The sequence below is a fragment of the Lagenorhynchus albirostris genome, chromosome 19, assembly GCF_949774975.1.
Source record: "Lagenorhynchus albirostris chromosome 19, mLagAlb1.1, whole genome shotgun sequence".
NCBI classification, from domain to species: Eukaryota; Metazoa; Chordata; class Mammalia; order Artiodactyla; family Delphinidae; genus Lagenorhynchus; species Lagenorhynchus albirostris.
The window spans coordinates 14,467,056-14,489,079 of record NC_083113.1 but is presented as its reverse complement, the minus strand read 5'-3'; the positions used below and the strand labels follow the sequence as shown (position 1 = coordinate 14,489,079).

Here is a 22,024-nt window from a genome sequence, read left to right as displayed (position 1 = left end):
TCAGTTTTTTGTTTTGTTTTTGCGTTATGCGGGCCTCTCACCGTTGCGGCCTCTCCTGTTGCGGAGCACAGACTCCGGACGCGCAGGCCCAGCGGCCATGGCCCACAGGCCCAGCCACTCTGCGGCATGTGGGATCCTCCCGCACGGGGGCACGAACCCGCGTCCCCCGCATCAGCAGGCAGACCCCCAACCACTGCGCCACCAGGGAAGCCCTTGCCTTCAGTTTTTTGTTTTTTTTTTTTCTTCTTAACATTTGCCTTCAGTTGTTAAATATAGTTTTGTTGAGTATAGAATTACTGACAGTTTTCTTTTGTTTAGCACTTTGAATAAATCATTCAGCTGCCTTCTGGCCTTCATTGTTTCTATGACAATTTAGCTGTGACTCGTACTGCTTTCCCCTGTACATGATGAGTTGTTTTTTCACTTATAGCTTTCAAATTTTTCTGTCTTTTTTTTTTTCTTCCAGCAGTTTAACTATGATGGGTCTTGGTATGGATCTCTTTGTATTTATCCTACTTGCAGTTCATTGAGCTTCTCAGATCTAGAAACGAATGTCTTTCATAAAATTGGGTAAGTTTTCAGGCATTATTTCTTCAAACATATTGCAGCAGTGATAGAAAACTAAACATGACCTCACCAGCTCTTTGGGGGACCCTCTTCCTGTGCCTCTCTAGGCTCGTGGCTGATGTATCTCCTGACAGCCATCCCTGGGCAGTGACTGTTCAGTAAGGGAGGAGGGAGCCCAGAAGAAGGAGAAGACGGCCTCAGACTGGAGGCTGCCCAGGTCAGCCCTCCGCCCTTCCTGACGTCCTCAGCATCCATCCAGGGTCTGAGGGCCCCCAGAACATCTTTGATCAATGTTTGACAAATCCATAGAATCTTCTGGAGAACTCAACGATAATATTGATGCCCAGGACCCACTACAGACTTACTAGACTAGAACATACGAAATTATTGATATTTAACCATGTTTAACCTACAAAAATGGCATTTTTGTGGTTTAACCTAATGATGGTCTGGGTTGGGGTCAGGTATCAATATTTTTTAAAAGCTCCCCAGGGGATTGCAATGTAGGACTGTTTAAGAACTACACTAGGTGAATGAATGAGACAATAAACTGAATGAGTAATTGAATAGACAGTGACAAATGACTGGATATGTGAACAAGCAAGTGAGTGAATGAATAAGAGTGAATAAATGGATGCATGAAAGTGTAAGGAAATGAACAAATTATTAAATCAACACAAAGATGATGATAAAAGGATGTTTGAATGAATGACTCATGGTTAGTGGGCAGATGAAGAGATAAATGTATGGATAAATAATTGGAAATGGATGGAGGAATAGATCATGAAGAGAAGAATGGATGACTGGATAGATAAAAAATGGACAAATGGACGGATGGATGGATGTGCTGGAAGGCAGAGAACTGCATGGACAAATGGAGGGAGTGAAGAGATGAAAGGATGAATGAAATCTGGATGTAAGCATGGCTGAGCGAATAGACATATGGACTAATAAATAAGTAGTTAGATGTTTGAATGGATGGATGCAGGGTGGATGGGACAACAGGCTGTATAGTGGCTGAGTACGTAGCCTTGGGAGCCAGACCACCTCGATTTGGATACTAGTTCTGCCATTTACGGACTCTGTGACCTTGGGCAACAGCTTTATTTTTCTTTGCCTGTCTCTTCATCATTTACAGATGGAAAATAATAATAGTTCCTACCTCCTGGCATTGTGAGGAGTGAATGGGTTCATACACATAAAGCTCTAGATTTATTATGATGAGAGGATGGATGGGCAGATGATTGGATGGCTGAATGGACAGTGCACGATTGAACCAAGAAGGAAGGAACAGTGAGGGAGGCGAATGGGGTCGTGTACACTCACAAGACACCCTCAGACATTTTATTAGGGGCTTAGAAAGGAGTCCTACAGGATCTTCCTCTGTGTTCCCAGGGGTTATGGCCCCAGATATAGATCAGATCTGGACATAGGACAAGGTGACATCACCCTGGATCTCCACCATGTCCACCCTCTGGAAGGCCGAAAGGCGATGGGAGAAGTCGAAGAGGTGCTGGCCGTTGGCATACACCTTGAAGCGATCCATGCCACAGCGAATGGACAGCTGCAGAGAGAGGGGAGGGCATGAGGCCAGAGCCAGGACAGAGGCTTTGGAGGGAAGCAGGGAAAGAGACCCCAGACTCACATCAAAGAACTGTCCAGGACCAAATGGGTTGTAGGAGACATTCCTTTCCTCAGCTCCCCACAAGCCATTCAGAAAACTGTTCCGAACCACGCTGCCCTCATTCAGACGGGGGTTAATGTGCAGAGCCAGGTCCCCTGAGGATCCCACCTTGAAGTTGATGACAAAGCTGGGGGCAGAGAGAAGGGTAGGAGTAAGATGGGTGGGGAGGAGGTGGGGGAGCGCTTTGCTCCCCAAGGAAGGAGGGGACTGGGGACTGGATTCCCAGGTCTCCAGTGGAGGAGGCTGAGGGCTCAGTCTCCTAGGACTGAGGGATGAGGAGGACCAAGGAGTCACACCTCAGTCTAGGTTCTGTACCTCTTGGCTGTGGCGGGTACGTAGCCCTTGACAATGATGGTTCTTCGGGCTGTAAGCCCCCCTTGCAGTCTCCCATTAAATGGCACAGGCTGTGGGAAGAGCACATGGTGTCCCATCGTCTCTCAGGTCCCCAGAAGCCAGAGGCAGGGACAAATTTTCAGAGAGGGGCTCTCACTTGTCCTGGGAAATGTCCCAAACCCCCAACCTCCACACCCTCTGACCACCAACTCCACCCTCTCCCCACCGCCCTCCCGCCCCAAACACCCTCTGCCCACTCTATTTCCTACCTTCTCAGGGCTCCCCATGGCTCAGGACCCCCGACCCACCACCAGTTCCTGCTTCCCCACAAACTGCCCACCACAGAACCCTAAACTCCCACCAGAGACCTTACCGGGTTGAAGGCTGGGGGTCCCTCCATGGTCTGTGAAGTGAGGAAGAGTTATTCTATAATATTCGGCAAATATTAGGCCCACCTACTCCATGCAGGCGTAGCTCTAGGTGCTGGATTAGTACAACTGGGGATCCAGTCTCTCTGACCACCCTCCAGTTCTTGCCACCCACCCCCAAATGGCCACACAACCCTCCCACTTACAGGGAGGTTACTTGGCTCTTGGTAGCACTGCCCGGGACCCTACACAGATGGACGGAAGGCATGAATGGAGAGAGGCTGGGGGTCCTTTGGCTGCCCTAGGACCTCCTCAGCCACTGAACCCCACCTCAAAGGGAAGTCCATCACCCACCAGCAGGTACTTACTGGGTACGCCGGATTAGGCATGGGTATCTGTGGGCACAGAAGGAGAAGGAGGCAATGAGGGGGACCCTAAACTAGGGCCTGGAGGGTGTCAAGGATGCCCGCCCCAGGGCAGCCTACCACCACCATCCAAGGGAACTCGGGGTCAAAAGGTAGCACCCAGATGGCTCATTCATGGAGAGGAACTCGCCGTGTTTAGGGATCTCCAGTGCACAGCGAACCTCAGCCCACTCCTTTAGGACAAGGCTGGTAAATTCTGTTTCTGTCCCCACCTCTGTCCTGGCTTCCTGCTGACCCAGGACCCTCATCCACTCCTCTCCTCCCTCCAGGAGCCACACGATAAAGCGTGCACCCCCATTACACACCCCAGGCCCACACAACACCCTGCTCACCTCGTCTCCAACCATGATTTGCCCCTCACTCTACATGTGCACCCCTGGGGCAACGAGGGGTGCTTTAGCCAGCCAAGCTCCTGTCTCTCCCTTGTCTGTCTCAGCTCTTTCAGTCTGTGTGTGACTCTGTTTCTGTTTCTCAGCCTCTCTTACTCGCTGTCTCTGTTCCTCTCTCTCGTCCTCACCTTCTCACCAGTGGTTCCTTTCCCCGCCAAACAATTTTTATTCACTCTTTCTCTCTGTTTCTGATGCACTCATTTCTGCCTCGACTTCCGCTTTAAGCCAGCTATCCTGAAGGTCCTTTAAAAATTGCTTCATTGTTGTTTTTCTTTTTATTCTAGCCGCGTCGAGTGTTTTGCAGGATCTTAGTTCCCTGATCAGGGATTGAACCCGGGCCCTCGGCAGTGAAAGTGAGGAGTCCTAACCGCTGGACCGCCAGGGAATTCCCATGTTGTTTTTCTTTTTAAAATACATTGATGAGGGAATTCCCTGGCGGTCCAGCGGTTAGGACTTGGCACTCTCATTGTGGGGGCCCAGGGTTTGATCCCTGGTCAGGGAACTAACATTCCGCAAGCCATGCAGTGTGGCCATAAGTAAGTAAGTAAATAAATAATAAAATAAAATACACTGATGAAGCACAACAGTAAAATGAACACCCATAGGCCCAAGGCCACCTTAGGGATGAAGCCAATCCCAGCATTTCCTCATCAGGGAGGCAGAGGAGTGGTTTGATCCGTGCCTCTGCCGCTTACGAGCTCCACGATCTTGGGCAAGTTACTGAAGCACTCCGTGCCTCAGTTCCCACATCTGTAGAATGGGGCTCAGGATCACCAGTGCCCTTTCCCCTTGGAGGGGCTGGGAGACTTACAGGTTGGGAAGGGTAGAGCCCTCAGCTGAAGGACATGCCAGGGTTCTGAGGTTTGGGCTTCTCCAAGTAGTGTTGCTGTGGGTTTCTAGTGCTTGTGTCCTGGCCAGTTGTTCACCGTGGACCTAGTAGTGGGGTTTCACGGTCACTGGTGTGTGTCTGTTCAGCTTCCGTAGATGCTGCCCAGTGATCTCCCGAGGTATGGGAGTGTCGGCCAGTCCACGGCCTCACCAGCCGTGGGTATGATGTGCCCTTCCCGTGACAGCCCTTCTGGCGGGTGCGTAGTGGTAGCTCCCTGGGATTGGCAGTGAATTTCCCAGCTGACTCATGACGTCAGGCAACTTCTCAGAAACACGTTTGCTACTCCTGTGGTTTTTGTCCCTCCCTGTCATCACTTTCTGACTCAGCTTACACACCTAGCTCTCCTCCAGAAAGCCCTTCCTAAGACTTTCCAGGGACTTCCCTGGCCGTCCAGTGGTTGGGACTCTGCGCTTTCACTGCCAAGGGCCAGGGTTCAATCCCTGGTCAGGGAACTAGGATCCTGCAAGCCACGTGGCACAGCCAAAATAATTAAATAAGTAAATAAAATAAAATGATGGTGTAGAAAATGGTGCCAATACCTTAAAAGAAAAAAGACTCTCCGGACCTCCTGTATGCGCCCCACCCCCACACTGACAACTTGTGGCCACTACTATCTGGCGACACGTCTGTCTTCCCAGTAGACTGTCCTGGTTGCCGCTGGGTCTGTGGCGTCACCTGGCAAAGGGTCTGGCCCAGAGCAGGTGCTCTGGAAATAAGTGAATGTAGGGGTGAATTAAGGAAGAAAGCAAGCAAACAAGAGGGGGACACACCACATACCTGGTTTGGGGTGGGCTCGCCTCCGATGAAGTTGATTGATTGAAGCTGCAGGTCGCCATCCACATGCAGGTGGGTGACCATCTGTAGCGGGATCCGGTGCCCAAACTCATAGAAGGGATCCCCATTTACCACCACCTGGAGGGCAGGGGTCAGGTCAGAGGTGGCACCTCTGACCCTGGAGGGTAGAAAACAGGAAGCAGGAAACAGGGAGATTTTTAACTTGGGGGTCACGAGTATTGAGGGTGAGCTGGGACAGCCTCAGAGTCAGGAATCTTGAGTCCACCGGTCAGAGGTCAAAAGTCAGCTCACAGATTGGTGGGCAGACGAGAATAGAGAATTTAGCCTGAGGATGGAGATTGGGAGATCACTGAATTGGAGTCCTGGTTTTGGTACCAAATGATTGGGTGTCAGGTTCAGCTCTGACATGTCTTGGCTGTGGGAACCTTAGTTAAGTCACTCACTTCCCTGAGTCTTTGTTTCTGCATCTGTAAAATGGGATCTCGCTCTGGGACTGTTGGGAAGGCTTGTCAGAGGCACTGTGGAAATCCCAGGTAGAGCCTTGCCTTGTCATCACATCTCAAGAGTACTGTAAGCGATCACGGTTCTGTTTATAGTGCTAAGCAACGGGCACAGCCGAGACCCAGCTCCCCAGGACTGAGAGCTTCCTATGTGCTAAGCACTTTACCTGCTGGCATCAACATGGTGATGGGCTCAACAGCTCCGTGAGGGAAGACAAAACACTGTCCCTGTTGTTCAAGAAAGCAGAGGTTCCAGGTAGTAGAGTGACCAGCTCTACTACCTGGTCACATGCTGGGGAGAGGCAAAGCCCAGACTTGAACCCGTGTCTGTCCGAGCTCAAGCCCTAATGTTAACCTTGGTGATGAGGTTAGATATCTGGTGTCTGTATGAGGGCAGATAACGTCCAGGTAGGTCATCCTCCCAGAAGACTTCTCCCATGGGTCAGTCTGGGACAGATGTGCACAGGGTATCTGATGTGTGTCATTTATGGGGAGGCAGGGGATGGAGAGAACTCCATTCATATTTATGAATGAAATTATATGATAGCTGGGATTTGCTTCTAAATAACCGGAGGGGAAGTGGGAGGTAGAGATAGGAGCAGAGGAACCTGGAGTGGACAGCTATCAGTGCTGGCCAAGGAGAGGAGGGCTTCCCAGGCCTCTGTGCTTCTGTGTGTGTTTAGACTTCCTGATAAGAAAGGGCCAAAATACATACCTCGCAAGAACACGGGAGCAAGATGTTATGCATGAAACACATTAGAAAGCTCTCCGAGGTGGAGGAATGGGAATGAGAAAAAGAGAGGCAGGAGAGGAGGAAAAGAAAAGAAAAGAAAAGTGAGGTAGGAAGGGAGGAGGGAGGGGGAAGGGAGAGAGGAAAAACGAAGAAAGAAAGGGAGAGAGGGAGGGATCAGGGGAAGGCAGAAAGGCAGGGAGGGAGGAAGGAAGGGAAGTGGGGAGGGAGGGGTGGGGAGGGGAGGCCTCGCCCTCGAGACTCCGACCTTGTAGTGCTCGGCCAAGACCATGAACACCAGCTCGAAGGCGGCACCCTTGCTGAAGGGCATGCTCCTTTTCTTCTCCTCCTTGCCCCAGTTGCCATTCTGCCTCGTGTTTAAGACCACCTTATCCCAGCCGTCAAATCGGGGATTGAAGTGGAAGGCGACGTCTGCCTCTGGGCCCTGCCCCACCTCGAAGTTCACGAAGAACCTGGTGGGACACGAAGGGCTGTTCCCCTGGCCGCCCATGCCAGCGCACTATTGACCCAAGACTGGAGGGGGAGATCGTGCCCCTGCACTCCAAGGGGCAGATTCCCACCGCTACCTCTTTGCTCACTCCCTTCCCTGACCCAGCTTCAAATAAGACTGCTACTGGGACTCCTGCATTTACCCCAGCCCAGTCTCTATCGGCTCAGGTCTCTCTGCCCCCTCCCTGGCTTCTGAAGGCCATTCCCCACACGCAGCCAGAGGGACCCTGTGAAAACCCAAATCGGAGCACCTTCCACAGCTCCCTTCACACCAGCAGCCCCCAAATTATTCCAAGGGGGCAGGTACACACCTGCCTCAGGACCTTTGCACTGGCTGTTCTTTCTGCTTGGAATGCTCTTCCCTCAGATACACCCCCGGCTCCCTCCCTCTCACCTCCTTCAGGTCTTTGCTGAAAAATTCCCTTCCCAGGAACCTTTCCCTGGCCACCTTATTTAAAGGGACAATGCCACACAACCCCTACCCACATCTGCTCCCCATCTCCCTTCCCTCCTCATTTGTCTCCTTAGCATTTATTGCCATCTGACTTATTATATATCTGACTTATTTATTTTTTATCTGTCTCCTCTACTAGGATGTCAGCTCCACGAGGACAGGGATCTTTGTCCTGTTGGATGCTCTGTCCCCAGCGCCTAGGCACAGAGTGGGTACTCGGTGGACACAGAAACAATGAACAAAGAAACAACAGTCCTATGACATCATTCAATTATCATCACCATTTTTTTTTTATCATCACAATTTTAAAACCATAAAAAAAGCTAAGTGGACTTCCCTGGTGGCGCAGTGGTTAAGAATCCGCCTGCCAATGCAGAGGACACAGGTTTGAACCCTGGTCCGGGAAGATCCCACATGCCGTGGAGCAACTAAGCCCGTGCACCACAACTACTGAGCCCACGTACCACAACTACTGAAGCCCACAAACCTAGAGCCCGTGCTCCACAACAAGAGAAGCCACCGCAGTGAGAAGCCCGCGCACCGCAACAAAGAGTAGCCCTCCCGCCACCACTCGCCTCAGCTAAAGAAAGCCCGCGTGGAATGAAGACCCAACGCTGCCAAAAATAAATCTAAAAAATTAAAGAAAACAAAAAGCTAAGAGTTGCTGTAGTGCTGAATATACGACTCTATATGTTTTACATATTGAATCCTCAAAACCCATTTTCTAGATGACAAACTAAAGCACACAGAGCTTTCCCAGTCACACGGTTGGTAAGTGACAGAGCTGGGACATGAACTCAGGTGGACCGGCTCTGAGCCTGTGATCTTAATTCATGCTGTCATACCCAACAATTCCAATCCAGTGTCCCAACTCTGGGGCCACCGGTCATGGTGAGTCTCCCTAACACCTCCCAGCCCCCCTCCTGATCTGATCACCAAGCCCTGGACTCCCCAGACCAGAGCTGTTCTTTGGCCATCAGGTGCGGTGGCATAGAGCCCTCTTCTCAGCGGCGGGGAGGGAGGGAAATAGGCCTCCTGCACCTGGGCTGGAAGCCCCCTGTTTGTAGCCCCCTCCCAGCCTAGCCTGGCAAGGGGGAGGGTCTTACCTCTTCATATGCTCGCTAGCCACTCCTTGGATGTAAATGGACATTCCAACTCTGAGACTGCCTGGGATGGGCCTGTGGTAGGGCAGCGTCTGCAGAAGGGGCCAGGTGAGGGGCCTCAAAGGTCATCTGCCTATTGCAGCCCTTACTACTCAGTCAGCAGCCCCTCCAGCCCCCCTCCCTTAAGCAAGGGAGAGGAAACCAAGGGGTGAGGGATCAGCGTGAAGATGAAGAAGGCTGAGAGCTGGAGCTGGATGTAAATAGTCTATCAGGGTGGGAGTAAGTCAAGCCCCAGGGTCAGTACTGGGTAAATCAGACCCACAACGCACGGGTGGCTGCCTCTGAGGATCAGGGTGAGGGTAAATTGGTGCGTGGCGGTCAGGGTGGAGCTAAGCCAGGGACTAGGGTATCTCACCGGGTTGTAGGTGGGCTGGTAGCCTGGTGCAGGAACGAAGGCCATCTTGAGAGGCTGGGCTGGTGGCTTCTACAGTGAGAAGAGCTGCAGGAGTAGGGAATGGCGGCAGAGAGCGGCTGGTGGCTGGCTCTTATACCTGAGGGTAAGGGAGTGGCTGGCAGGGCAGGGTCCACGGGGTCCCTCTTCTAGGGATCCTAGACACACATCTTCTAGGGCACCCCCAGTCTCCCTTCGCTTGCCAGCCTCACTGGTAACCAGCCGGAACCCAGATCTTCTGGGCCAGGCCTGGGGTACTCAGCTCAGGACCGCCTCCTCTAGGCCCTCCTGCAAAGAGGAAGTGCTGGCGAACTTTGGCCCTTCAAGGGCCTTATCGGAGCCCATAAAAACCTGGCTGACCCTTTGTTGTCAGAGGGAGGGTGAGGCCAGGAGGGTTGGGCAGGGTAAGGCTAAAAGGAGTGGCCCAGGACAGATGGGCAACGGAAACAAGTGAAAAAGCAAGGAGGAATTGGGCACTCCTGATACTCCCAGGAACTGTTCGAGGACCTCAATTATTGCTGCGTGCCTCTAGTATGTACGTTATGTTGTATATGTAGTGGTTTAGATCACTGACTTCTGGGGCCTGAGGTTCTGGGTTAAACTCCTTCCTCTGCTGCTTCTTCGCTGTTTGATCTTGCGTCAGTGGTTTAACCTCAATTTGCCCATTTGCCCATCTGTTAAATAGGGAATATTAATAGTATTAACCTCATAGGGTCCTTGAAAGGAATTACTAAGTTAATAAATATTCATAACAGGACGTGGCATATAGGAGGCACTAAATTAATGCTTGGGGACTTCCCTGGTGGTCCAGTGGTTAGGACTCCGTGCTTTCACTGCCGTGGCGCCGGGTTCCATCCCTGGTCAGGGGAACTAAGATCCCACAAATCTCCCACAAGCCGCACGGCGCGGCCGAAAAAGAAGAAAAAAAGGAAAATAATACCTTGTAAATTAATGCTTGGTCTCTTGCCCTCATTCCAAACATAAATCCAGGACGTTGGTTTATTTCTTTATTTTTTTGGCCACGCCACGCAGCTTGCGGGATCTTCGTTCCCCCACAGGGGATTGAACCCGGGCCGCTGCAGTGAAAGCCCTAACCACTGGACCGCCAGGGAATTCTCCAGGAGGTTGGGATTATATATGGAAAAGAGAACTCAGAGCTTAGAGAAGTGAGGCAGTTGGCCCAAGACTGGGTAGCAGCAGAACCCTAGCCAGACTCCAGCACCGGAACCTACTATGCCGTGTAGTGAGTGGGGGCCAGGCAGGGGAAATGCCGCCCACAAGCCTGGGGCAGGCAGGAAGACCGTCTGTGGCCTTCCACGTGACTTGCTACCAGCCCTGGCCTGCCCACTGTCACTCTGAATGGTCATCACCTGCATGGCTTCCATGCCCATTGGTCATATCTCTGTCCCCAACTTTCAGCACAACCGTGGTCTTTGGAGCCCCCAGGATCATCATGTTAACCCCCTTTCTGCCTCACCTCTCTCTCCAATAAGGACACCAGCTTCTTTATGTTGCTTTATTGTTCGTGGGGCGAAGACAAGGCATGAAAACAGGGAGACTGGCAAAGAAGACAGCGAGGGGGACCATCTTCACTAATCCTCCCTCTCTGTGAATGAGGAAGCGCAGTCACGAGACGGGACAAAGCTAGACCCTGGGCCAGGACCTGGGATGAAGGGCCTCTCAGAGCTTGGAGAAGGTGATGGTCTTCAGTTCCTTCTTCTCCATTAAGGCCTGGAGAGACTTAACGACATCCTCTGTCTGCAGCATGCTCATGTTCCAGGATTTCTGGATAAAGACGGCGGCAGGGAATGGAAAGGATACGGGAAGATTTTAATTGGACCAATGAAAAATAGGAGATAGCAGCGCACCAGTCAGAGGACAAGGCCTGCAAGGGGCCGCTGTGCCCTGATTGGTTGCGCTGGGATCAGAGAAGGGATGTGATTGGTCGGACGGAGAGTCTCACCATGAAGTTGAGGCTGTCGGTCACCGAATGGTCGCGGGAGTAGAGCAGGTTGATCTTGGTGCTCTGCACCGCCACGGGGCTCTTGCTGGAAATCTCGGCTGCCAGGGCGAAGGCCGCATCAAGCATGACCTCCTTGTCTGGGAAGACCCGGCTGAGGATGAAAGGCATTTGCAGTCGGCGGTCTGAGAAGAGCTCTCCTCTCCCTCTCATGGATGAACAAGTGGCCAATCACCGTAGAAAATGGAAGATACCGCAGTGAAATGGACCAATCAGAGCAGGGCAGTAGACTCCAGACCACCCAGAGAGAGGAGGCCACTTGGAATCCATGAGTTAAGGTACTCAGGGATCCAGAGAGCCCCACCCAGGTCTGGCTGCCCCTGAGCTCTTATCCAGCACAGGCCTCAGCCCCTACCTGACCAGCCCACAGTCCAGGGCCTCGTCAGCCATCATCTTGCGGGCAGTGAAGGCCAGCTCGTTGACCAGGCTGCAAGAGGGCAGAGCGTGTCGGGGGTGGCAGTCATCCCAGGTCTAGGAGATGTCCTGCCGTCCCTTCCCCCAGGCTCCTCTCACCCACCTCTGGTTCCCGATGACTCTGGGCAGTCGCTGCAGGGTTCCCACATCCGCTGCCAAACCTAGGTCCACCTCCTGGGGAGAGCAATCCTGCCCGTGCTTAGTTTCTGCCCACTACTGTCCCCATGCAACCTCAATGCCAATGAAATTCCGCATTTACTGCAGAGGTCCCACCCCACCCCCACCTCAGAGACTCCCATTCCAAACACCCCGTTTCATTCCCATCCACGTACTTTTGCCCATGTAGGTTCCTTCGGTCTAGAATACAGCCCACCTTCCAATTCTTCTGCCCTCCCAATTCTTTGAGGTCAGCTGCATCTATCTCCAGACAGAAGCCTTGCTTATCCCTGCCCTGCCCCCCTCCAACCATGAGCTCCATCGTGCCTCCCGCCCCCTCCAGCACTGACGCCAAGCAGCGCCCCTAGCCTCAACCCCTCCCTGACAACTTGACTCACTCCTGACCTCACACTGACTGCATGGCCTACCCTTGACTTCCTCCCTGGCCAAGTGTTACTTTTCTTTTCCTTACTTTTTTGCTCCTGTGGCACGTGGGATCTTAGTTCCCTGACCGGGGATCAAACAGGCGCCCTCTGCCTTGGAAGCGCGGAGTCTTAACCATTGGACCACCAGGGAAGTCCCAAGGGTTACTTTTTAAGGTTCAGTTCTAACTCACTCTTCCATGAAGCCGTCTAGACTCACGCCCACCCCCTCAGCTTGCTCTGTCCCTGCTCTACCCCTGCTCTGACCTGTCTCTGCCACTCATTTCCCAGCTCTAAGCAGGGCCCAAGGAATCAGAAGCTCGGGAGGATGGCTCACCTTCACCTGGAAGGAAGCATCCTGGGTACAGTACCGGATGTCACAGGCAGTGATAAGATCCACTCCTGGGAAGCAGAGGCCAGGGACACTAAACAACCACAGGACTGCTCCCCACCCCCACCCCCAGACTGCGGGGTTGCACCTCGGGCCAAAGTCTAACTGGCAACAGATCTGGGTGGGTGGCTGCAGACTCACCTGCACCAATGCAGCCCCCATGGATGGCGCCAATCACCGGCTTAGGGCACTGCAAGGGGACAGGAGGGGCGGGGTCAAGGCTGGTCCAGGAGCGGCAGGCAGGGGGTTGCCCCGCTAGCCTCCCAGGGTCACCTTCTCGATGACGCTGAAGGTCTCTTGGTATCTGCTGAGGAGGCTATGGAGGTACCAGCTGATACGGGCCACGTCGTCTCCTGCGGGCTGAAGGAGGCCTGAAGCCATGTCCACGAAGTCGATACCTGGTGGGGAGATCCGGGGAGGCTCACCTAGCCGCCCAGGCCCAACCCGTTGCCCTGGCTAGGGTTCAGAGGCCACGCAAACCACCACGGCGGAGGCAGCAACTCACACAGGAGGGACTGCCTTTGGGGTGTGAAGACAAGGCAAGCTAACGTGTATCGAGTCTTTGCTCACCTTAGCCTCACAATGACCCTCTGAGGTAGGTCCTATTACTGCCTCCATTTTCCTGGGGGAGAAACTGAGGCACGGGGAGCTTAAATCACACGCCCAAGGTCACACTGGCTTGTGAGCAGTGGAACTGCGACTTCAAGCCCAGAACTATGCAGCCGGCTCCAGGGGCCGTGCTTTTCACTGTGATGCCAGATGGCCTGGAGGTCAAGGTTTTGGGCACGAGCAACTGCGTCAAAGGTGGTGATGTTTCCTGAGACAGGAAGCTCGGAAATGGAGAAATTTTTGTGGCTCCAACTTTAAGACAATCCCAAGCCTGACCTTTCCTCCACTGACCTGCCGCCACAGTCTGTTCCCCACATGCGGCCAGAGGGCACTTGTGATCACCTCAGGGCCCTCGCTTCTCCCCGACGCCCCCCATCCCTCTTACTTAGAATGAAATGCCAGGTCTTCTGCCAAGACCTTACCAGCCCTGCACAAGCATCATCTCCAGCCTATGCCACTGGGCACGCAGGCCTCCATCAGCCATTCCGACAACACATTCGCTTCCTAGGGCCTCTGTGCCTGCTCCTCCCTCTGCCTAGAACAGCCCTTCCCCAGCGATCAGGCCACAGTTCAAAGGTCACCTCCTCAGAGAGGCCTCCTCTGGGCACCCTGGCTAAATTGCAGCCTGTCACCTTTCACCTCCTTTCTTGGCCATATCTCCCGCACTGCCTTCTTGTTACCACATAACTGTATGCTTATCTCGTTTAGTGCCTGTCTCCCTTTCTAGGATGTGAGCTCCATGAGCAGAGGAGTTTGTCTTCCCCATCTCCCCACCCCCAAGGAGTTTGGCTTTTTGCCCACCACTGTATCCCCAGTGCCTACCAGGGCCTAGCACACAGCTCAATAAGTGAACAAGACAGACAACAATCTCTGCCCCCATGGAGCTGCCCTTCTATGGGAAACAAACAGGTAAGAAGATACATTTTGTCAGGTGGCAATAAGTACTAAAAGAAAATTAAAGGAGGGAAGTGGAATGGAGTGTGTGTGTGTGTGTGTGTGTGTGTGTGTGTGTGCGCGCGTGCGTGCACATGCACAGTGAGGGCTCTGGCAGTATTAAGTAGGGTGGTCAGGGACCCTCTTAACTGAAAAAGTGACATATGAATAAAGATCTGAAGGACCACAAGGGAGGGAGCTGTAGGGATATCTGGGATAAGAGAGTTCTACATGTCAGGAACAGCCAGTGCAAAGGCCCTGCGGTAGGAATGCCCCCGGTGTCTGTGTGGAGGACCACTGAGGCCAGCGTAGTGGAGTGAGCAAGGGGGAAAGCAGGAAAAGCCAACGTCAGAGAGGTGACAGAGGCAGACTCTGTGGGGCCTTGTGGGCCAAGAGGAGGACTTTGACTTTGACTCTGAGTGAGGTGGAGCTCCGGGGTCGTTCTGAGCAGAATTTTCTTCTTCCCGAGGTGAATCGCTCTCATCCTTTTGCCTGTCCTCTGAACAATGCTATTTGACAAACCTGAAAAGTCAGCCCCACCTTCAGCCACACCCCTGACTCTCTGAGGCTCTGGTGCCTGCACAGCCTTATTTAAATGAACGCGAACACAGGAGTGTTGACTCAGGGTAGAGCTGAATTTGTGCACGTCACATATGGGTAAGACAGAACTCCTCTGTGTGACCCTGGCCAGGTCACTCCATCCTTTGGGTGTCGGGTTTCTGCTCTGTAAAATGAGCCTAAAATCCTCCCGAGAGCTGATGGGGCTGCAAGGATTCAAGTGACAGAGCCCAGAGGCGCTTTGAGCAATGCCTGGCATGTAATGGCATCACCACAGTTACTATTATTATACACTCCGTCTCAGCCGAGGCCAGAAGCGCCTGCATCAGCCTGCAGACATCTGCCGGCTCCCCACTAGGCCTGCACAGCTTGTATGACTCAGTGGGAGCCACGCTTACCCCCAGAACAAGCCCAGCTTGGCACCTGGCCACACCTCCTCCCGCTGTTTTTGCTGGTTTATCTGCACGCGGGTGTCTGCAACCCCTTGGAATAAACGGCCCCAGACCACGGTACAAGGTGTCCCCCTCCAGAGTCAGAAGTCATTCCGGAGAGGTCCCCTATCTCGTTCCCTGGGAACCTCAGTGTTTCAGATCTCCTTCATCATCACAATTAACTTATTTATAATCATCAATAATAACAGCTACGGGGACTTCCCTGGTGGCGCAGTGGTTAAGAACCTGCCTGCCAATGCAGGGGACATGGGTTCGAGCTCTGGTCTGGGAAGATCCCACATGCCGCGGAGCAACTAAGCCCGTGAGCCATAACTACTGAGCCTGCGCTCTAGAGTCCGCGAGCCGCAACTACCGAGCCTGCGTGCCACAACTACTGAACTAGAGCCCGTTCTCTGCAACAAGAGAAGCCACCGCAACGAGAAGCCCGCGCACCACAACGAAGAGTAGCCCCCGCTCGCTGCAACTAGAGAAAGCCCGCACACAGCAACGAAGACCCAATGCAGCCAAAAATAAATAAATAAATAAATTTATTTTTTAAAAATAATAATAGCAGCTACATTAATAAAAGTTCCACATGAATTACTGTTTTGTGCCTATTAACTCGTTTCATCCTAACGGCAACCTGATGAGGTGGGGGCTCACAGCATCTCCCTTTTCTTCAGATGAGACCACAGAGAGGTGAAGGTGTGTGTGGCTGGCAGGGGTGGGAGGTGGCGGGCTCCTCCGGCTAGGCATACTTTGAACCAGCCTGTCAGACACCTGGGCCATAGTCACTTAGCCGTGAAGAGCAAGGATTCTGCAGCAAGGCAGCACATGTTCAAAAATCCCAGCAGTGAGAACTGGGCAAGTTTCTTCCTCTCTCTGGGTCTCAGTTTCCTCACCTATCAAATGGGGATGGGGACTGAGCCTGTCTCATAGGGTCGTGGTGAGAATTAATACGTGTAAGGTGCTCAGAGACACTCCGCAAATGTAAATAAGTGTGGGCTAGTTCTTTTTTTCTTTTTTTTTTAAATTAGTAGTTTCATTCTATCATTGAAACTGCTAATTAAGTTGAGTTTCTTCTTTCTGGCCTTCAGATTGAAAATGGGACGAGACGGCCACAATCAGCTGTGAGCTGAAAGATGAGGACCCCAGGCCTGGCACGGCTACACATGAACCCTCATCCTGCACTCCACGAGGGAAAGGGCTCAGAAACAGGGGCTGCTTTCTGTTTCTAGGTCCGCGGCACCCAGGAAGGGGGCTGGCACTGGAATGTTGAATGGATGAACAAAGGAATGAAGGAGAACAGAGAGAGTGGTAGAAAGAAAACAACGGGCATGACGTGCGGAGATGTTAACAGACAAAACAGAAAGAAATGCATTGTCTGAGCAGGATGAACTGTCATTACAGACTAGAGCGCCTGATGTCTCTGTGATGCCACTGCTCGGAACTGACCCAGCTCAGGGCAGGGGGCGCTCGTCTGGAGTCGCCCTGGCTTCTGCTGACTCATTGGTTTCTTCCCAGGCCCCTGATTCTTTTTTGTTTTGTTTTGTTTTGTTTTGTTTTTTGCGGTACGCGGGCCTCTCACTGTTGTGGCCTCTCCCGTTGCGGAGCACAGGCTCCGGACGCGCAGGCTCAGCGGCCATGGCTCACGGGCCCAGCCGCTCCGCGGCACGTGGGATCTTCCCGGACCGGGGCACGAACCCGTGTCCCCCGCATTGGCAGGCAGACTCTCAACCACTGCACCACCAGGGAAGCCCCAGGCCCCTGATTCTTGAAGGAGACTCCTGAGCGCCTCGAGGGTGTTTAAGACGTCCACTGCTGTGTTATTCTTGAATAAAGCAGGAGAGCTTTTGGAAGCCCAGCCAGGGCAGTGTCCCTTCACAGAGATTCAGGGCTAGCCTGGTGACTGAAGGCCTAAGGTTTGGAATTCTCCTCTTGGAGAAGTGCTGTTGGGATAGCTGGGATGCCCCGGTAATGGTTCCTGCCACTTCATTAACAGGCTGTGATAAGAAGTGGAGAGCAGCGTACCTTCCACCTGGGTACTGTGAATTTTGCTGACACAAAGGGTGTCCTCTACCTGGTGTTGGACAGACCCTCGGAACTTCACATCTTCCCTGCCTTAACCTGTGTGAGCAGCTGTCAACCTCCTGGGGTGGGGAGAGGGGACTGCCTAGAAACTTGGGGGCCAAAATCATTTAGGTGGCCTTTACTTGGTCTTATCAAAAGAATTCCAATAAAATATTTTAAAGCAAATTAAAAAAAAAAAAAAAGAAAGAAATACATTGTTTACTGTCTGTCTTCCCCACTGAATTGGGAACTCCATGAGGGCAGGGCCTGGGGCTGCCTCAGTCACCACTGGGACCCCAACATTAGGCTGGGCCCTGTGCAGAAATCAGTGTATGTGACCTTCCACTTCTGGTATGGACCCTCCTACAGGTGCCAACTATGTGCCCTTGTTGGACAAGATCCAATTACCTGAAGGCGCCAGGCACACTCTGGAAGAAGTGACTGGCCGAGTTACCTGTTTTTAAAAAAGTTAACCTGAGGGCAGGCTGAAGTTGTGCTTGAAGAACCAAAGGACAAACAGAGCCCAGGGTGACCTCAGCTGATAGAAAGTGAGGGGGGGGAAATTCCAGAAAGCAGAGAGCCAGAGAGGGGAGCCCCAGGTTCTGTGTATAAGCTCTGCCCAAATCTCTTGTTGACCCATGAAGCAGGCAGGCAGCCCAGCAAAGAGATTTAAAACACTGACTCCAACTCAGCTGCTAAAACAGGAAACTCAACACTCTGGAATTATGTAATAGGATCCTGAATTTCCACATCATTTTCTCCCATAGTCCAATATCCAGGATACAATCTAACCTTACTCTGAAAACAAAGAAACAGGAAAATGAGACCCATTTTTTTTCAAGAGAAAACATAAGAAACAGAGATTGACGCCAAGGCGACCCAGATGTTGGAATTAGGAGACAAGGATTTTAAAATAGCCGTTGTAACTACGGTCAATGATGCAAAGAAAAATATGGTTGTGGGACATCCCTGGTGCTCCAGTGGTTAAGCATCTGCCTTTCAATGCAGGGGACTCACGTTTGATCCCTGGTTGGGGAACTAAGATCCCACATGCCGAGGGGCAACTAAACCCGAACGCCACAACTACTGAGCACGCGGGCCACAAGCAGAGAGAAGTCCGCACGCGGAAATGAAGATCCCAAGTGAGCAACTAAGAACCGATGCAGCCAAAGATAAACAAATATTTTTTTAAAAATATGATTGTGACAAACAAAAAGATATGAAACTTTAGCAGAGAAATGGAAAATATAAAAAGAACCAAATGGAAATTTGAGAACTGCAAAGTATAATACAGGCATACCTCATTTTACTGCGCTTCACAGATACTGTTTTTCCTTTTGATTTGTTGGCTGCACCACACAGCATGTGGGATCTTAGTTCCCTGACCAGGTATCGAACCCATGCCCCAGGCATCCCTGCATTGGAAACAGTGAATCTCAACCACTGAACCATTAGGGAAGTCCCACAGATACTGTGTTTTTTACACATTGAAGGTTTCTAGCAACCCTGCATTGTCAAATGGTTAGCATTTTTTAGCAATAAATTATCTTTTAATTAAGGTAAGTACTTTTTTTTTTTTTTGCAATACACAGGTCTCTCACTGTTGTGGCCTCTCCCGTTGCGGAGCACAGGCTCCGGACGCGCAGGCTCAGCGGCCATGGCTCATGAGCCCAGCCGCTCCGCGGCACGTGGGATCCTCCTGGACCGGGGCACGAACCCGTGTCCCCTGCATCAGCAGGCGGACTCTCAACCACTGCGCCACCAGGGAAGCCCCTGTCCTTTCTTTTTTTAGACATAATGCTACTGCACACTTAATAGACTACAGTATAGTGTAAATGTAACTTTTACATGCACTGGGAAACCAAAAAGTTCATGTGACTTGCTTTATTGCTATATTCGCTTTATTGTGGTAGTCTAGAACTGAACCCACAATATCTCTGAGGTATGCCTGTATCTGAAATTTTTAAAAATCATTGGATGGGCTTAACAGCAGAACAGAGGTGACAAAGGAGTCAATGAATCTGGTCAATGGAAATTATCCAACCTGAAGAAAAGACCTGTGGGACAATCAAAAGATCTAACAGACATGTAACTGGAAATCAGTTCAAGTGGACTGAGTAATTAATTGCACGAAAGCATGCAATTTTTTATTTTTGGCCACGCCACTCGCAGCTTGCAGGATCTTAGTTCCCCGACCAGGGATTGAACCAGGGCCCCTGCAGTGAAAGTGCTGAGTCCTAACCACTGGACTGCCAGGGAATTGCCAGAAAGCGTGTAATTATTACAACACGCTTTACTGACATTAGAAAAAAACAGATTCTAGGTGATTAAAGGCCTTGATCAAGGCCACAGATTCAGGATGAAAACCCTGACTTTAGAGCCAATGATCCTGTCATGTTCTGTTGGACTAATTTCTTTTCTTTTGTTTTTGCTGCACCGTGCGGCATATAGGGTCCTAGTTCCCTGACCAGGGATGAACCCATGCCTCCTGGAGTGGAAGCGGGCAGTCTTAACGACTGGACTGCCAGGGAAGTCCCATGGACTAATTTCTGTATTTGAAAATGATCAAAGTGGAAGTTAGAAGCTGCTTAAAACACTAATTATGAAGCATTACTCTATTCCCAGGAGCAGGGGAGACTGGCAGGGGTGGGTGTGGAGAGCACCTCGCACCTGAAGTGAACATTTTTCCTGCGCCAGAGATCACCACAGCACGACAGTCAGCATCTTCTGCAATCTTGTTGAAGCACACCACCATCTCGCTGTGGGGGAAAGGGGGAAGGGCTATGTCTGGCGTGGGAATCCCCTGCCCTCAGGCCCACCCCTGCCCAGTCCCTTAGCCCCTGCCTCCTCCTGCAGGCAGGCCTCCAGAATCTGCAGGCCGGACCTCCAGAAGGCCTTGTTCATGGCGTTTCTCTTCTCCGGCCGGTTTAGTTGCACATGCAGGATGTGTTTCTGGGCAGATGTCACCCGAAGGGACTCATAGCTGTGGCCTGGGGCTTCCTCGGGGGCTGCTTTGGAGGGTTCATCTTGTGCAAAGGAACTCAAGGGATGAAGGTTAAGGCTGAGACCCAGGTTGGTGCGGGCTGTCAATCCTGGGGAGATGAAGGAAGGGAGAGCCATTGATGACCCCAGATTGGGGGCACAGCACCTTCAAGAGCAGAGGGCACACATCTCAGTGACACTAGATTGGGGAACACAGTCCTGTTAGAGGCCTTGGTTTAGGGAAATACAGACTTTAAGATTAGGGCGCACTAATCAGTGGCCTCAGTATGAGGAACACTTCAGACCCGTGATCGTGGTACTGACTCCAGGTTGGGAACACTGAGCCGTCAGCGACCCGATTGTAAGACACAGGCCGTTTGGATGGGGGCACATGGACCCCTGAGTTTAATAAGGGGCTCGGACCCTGCGAGACCCGGGACAGGCCTCCCCGTCCGACTGTCGCTATGACAGCACGAAAGCTCAACGGACCCCCAAAGGTCAAGAGGTGACTCACGACAGGTCAGCAAGTTGCGGAGCCTCCGAGAAGCCGGTATCACCGCCGCCATAGCTACTGATTCGCTGGAGTAAACCGACAGGAGGAAGCTAAGGGGGCGGGCACAAAGGCCGCCATGTTTGGTGAGGGCATCGAGTTCGCAGCCTGACCCCGGTGACGGTCCTCTTCTCGCCATCTTTACCAAGGGCAACCGGAAACAGCCTTCTGGGTTCGCCGGCCATTAGAGTGATTCGGTCATGGAACTTTTGGACCAGTAGATACCCGGGCTAAGAAAATGGTTCACGCTGCTCTTGGACATTCTGTACAGAATTCACCACAGCTGTTTCATAATGGTGGAGAAATTGAAGACAGATGAATGTCTAAGGGCATAATGGCAGAATAACTGCAGCTCTGCAAGTTTGCAATCATGCATTTGTACCATATTAACAACAAAAAAAAAAAACCACAGGGGGCTTCCCTAGTGGCACAGTGGTTAAGAATCCTCCTGCCAATGCGAGGGACATGGGTTCCAGCCCTGGTCCGGGAAGATCCCACATGCCACGGAGCAACTAAGCCCATGGGCCACAACTACTGAGCCTGCACTCTAGAGCCAACGAGCCACAGCTACTGAAGCCTGCGCGCCTAGAGCCAGTGCTCTGCAACAAGAGAAGCCACTGCAATGAGAAGCCTACTGGCCGCAACTAGAGAAAGCCCGCGAGCGGCAACGAAGACCCAATGCAGCCCAAAATAAATTAAAAAATAATACATATTAAAAAATAAAAGAAAAAAGTTACTACTGAATTTATCCATGTACAGGAATGGGAATATAGGCCCACCAACATTAAGCGCTGACTATGTAATCTGAATTGCCACACCACCACGGGGTTGTACTATTTATGTTGTATGCAGAGGAAACCGGCTGGGGAGAAGTCACTAGTTCAAGGTCTCTGTCTCTGGCAAATGGGGTTGTAATGAATACTTTGCTTTTTTTAAAAATATTTATTTATTTAATTTTTTGTCTGTGTTGGGTCTTCGTTGCGGTGTGTGGGCTTCTCACTGCGGTGGCTTCTCCTGTTGCAGAGCACAGGCTCTAGGCGCGTGGGCTTCAGCAGCTGTGGTTTGCAGGCTCTAGAGTGCAGGCTCAGTAGTTGTGGCCCACGGGCTTAGCGGCTCTGGGGCATGTGGGATCTTCCCGGACCAGGGCTGGAACCCGTGTCCCCTGCATTGGCAGGTGGATTCTTAACCACTGTACCACCAATGAAACCCTTTGACTTTTTTTTTCTTTTTGGCCGCACTGCACACTGCATGCAGGCAGAACTTCCTAGACCAGGGATCAAACCTGAGGCC

At 51.9% G+C, this 22,024-nt stretch overlaps 2 protein-coding genes and 1 long non-coding RNA gene across 6 annotated transcripts; 1 reads left to right on the top strand and 2 right to left on the bottom strand.

The window, feature by feature from the left end:
- The first annotated feature begins 449 nt into the window (after window positions 1–449).
- On the top strand, window positions 450–895 carry LOC132509227 (uncharacterized). The gene is made up of 2 exons (XR_009536940.1): window positions 450–570; window positions 675–895. It is a non-coding gene; the product is annotated as an uncharacterized LOC132509227 (long non-coding RNA).
- A 970-nt stretch (window positions 896–1,865) lies between these two features.
- On the bottom strand, window positions 1,866–9,299 carry LGALS4 (galectin 4). Of its 4 annotated transcripts, XR_009536938.1 has the most exons (11): window positions 9,163–9,299; window positions 8,751–8,839; window positions 6,949–7,153; window positions 5,433–5,567; window positions 4,578–4,699; window positions 3,321–3,347; window positions 3,159–3,197; window positions 2,958–2,987; window positions 2,567–2,655; window positions 2,213–2,378; window positions 1,991–2,131 (listed from the first exon to the last, which is right to left on the bottom strand). XR_009536938.1 is itself a non-coding variant. In XM_060129940.1 (10 exons), the coding sequence occupies exons 1-10, from the start codon at window positions 9,205–9,207 to the stop codon at window positions 1,985–1,987; spliced, it is 972 nt and encodes a 323-aa protein (XP_059985923.1). In that variant the 5' UTR covers window positions 9,208–9,299; the 3' UTR covers window positions 1,866–1,984. The 4 variants fall into 4 exon arrangements, 2 of the variants coding, with proteins under 2 accessions (XP_059985923.1, XP_059985924.1); XM_060129940.1 differs by lacking the exon at window positions 4,578–4,699 and having other exon boundaries at window positions 1,866–2,131; XR_009536939.1 differs by lacking the exon at window positions 3,159–3,197.
- A 1,401-nt stretch (window positions 9,300–10,700) lies between these two features.
- On the bottom strand, window positions 10,701–20,844 carry ECH1 (enoyl-CoA hydratase 1). Its single transcript, XM_060129939.1, has 10 exons — window positions 20,699–20,844; window positions 20,087–20,294; window positions 19,873–19,961; window positions 12,875–12,999; window positions 12,743–12,791; window positions 12,548–12,612; window positions 11,736–11,806; window positions 11,574–11,645; window positions 11,162–11,312; window positions 10,701–10,983 (listed from the first exon to the last, which is right to left on the bottom strand). The coding sequence occupies exons 1-10, from the start codon at window positions 20,748–20,750 to the stop codon at window positions 10,879–10,881; spliced, it is 987 nt and encodes a 328-aa protein (XP_059985922.1). The 5' UTR covers window positions 20,751–20,844; the 3' UTR covers window positions 10,701–10,878.
- Window positions 20,845–22,024: the final 1,180 nt, after the last annotated feature.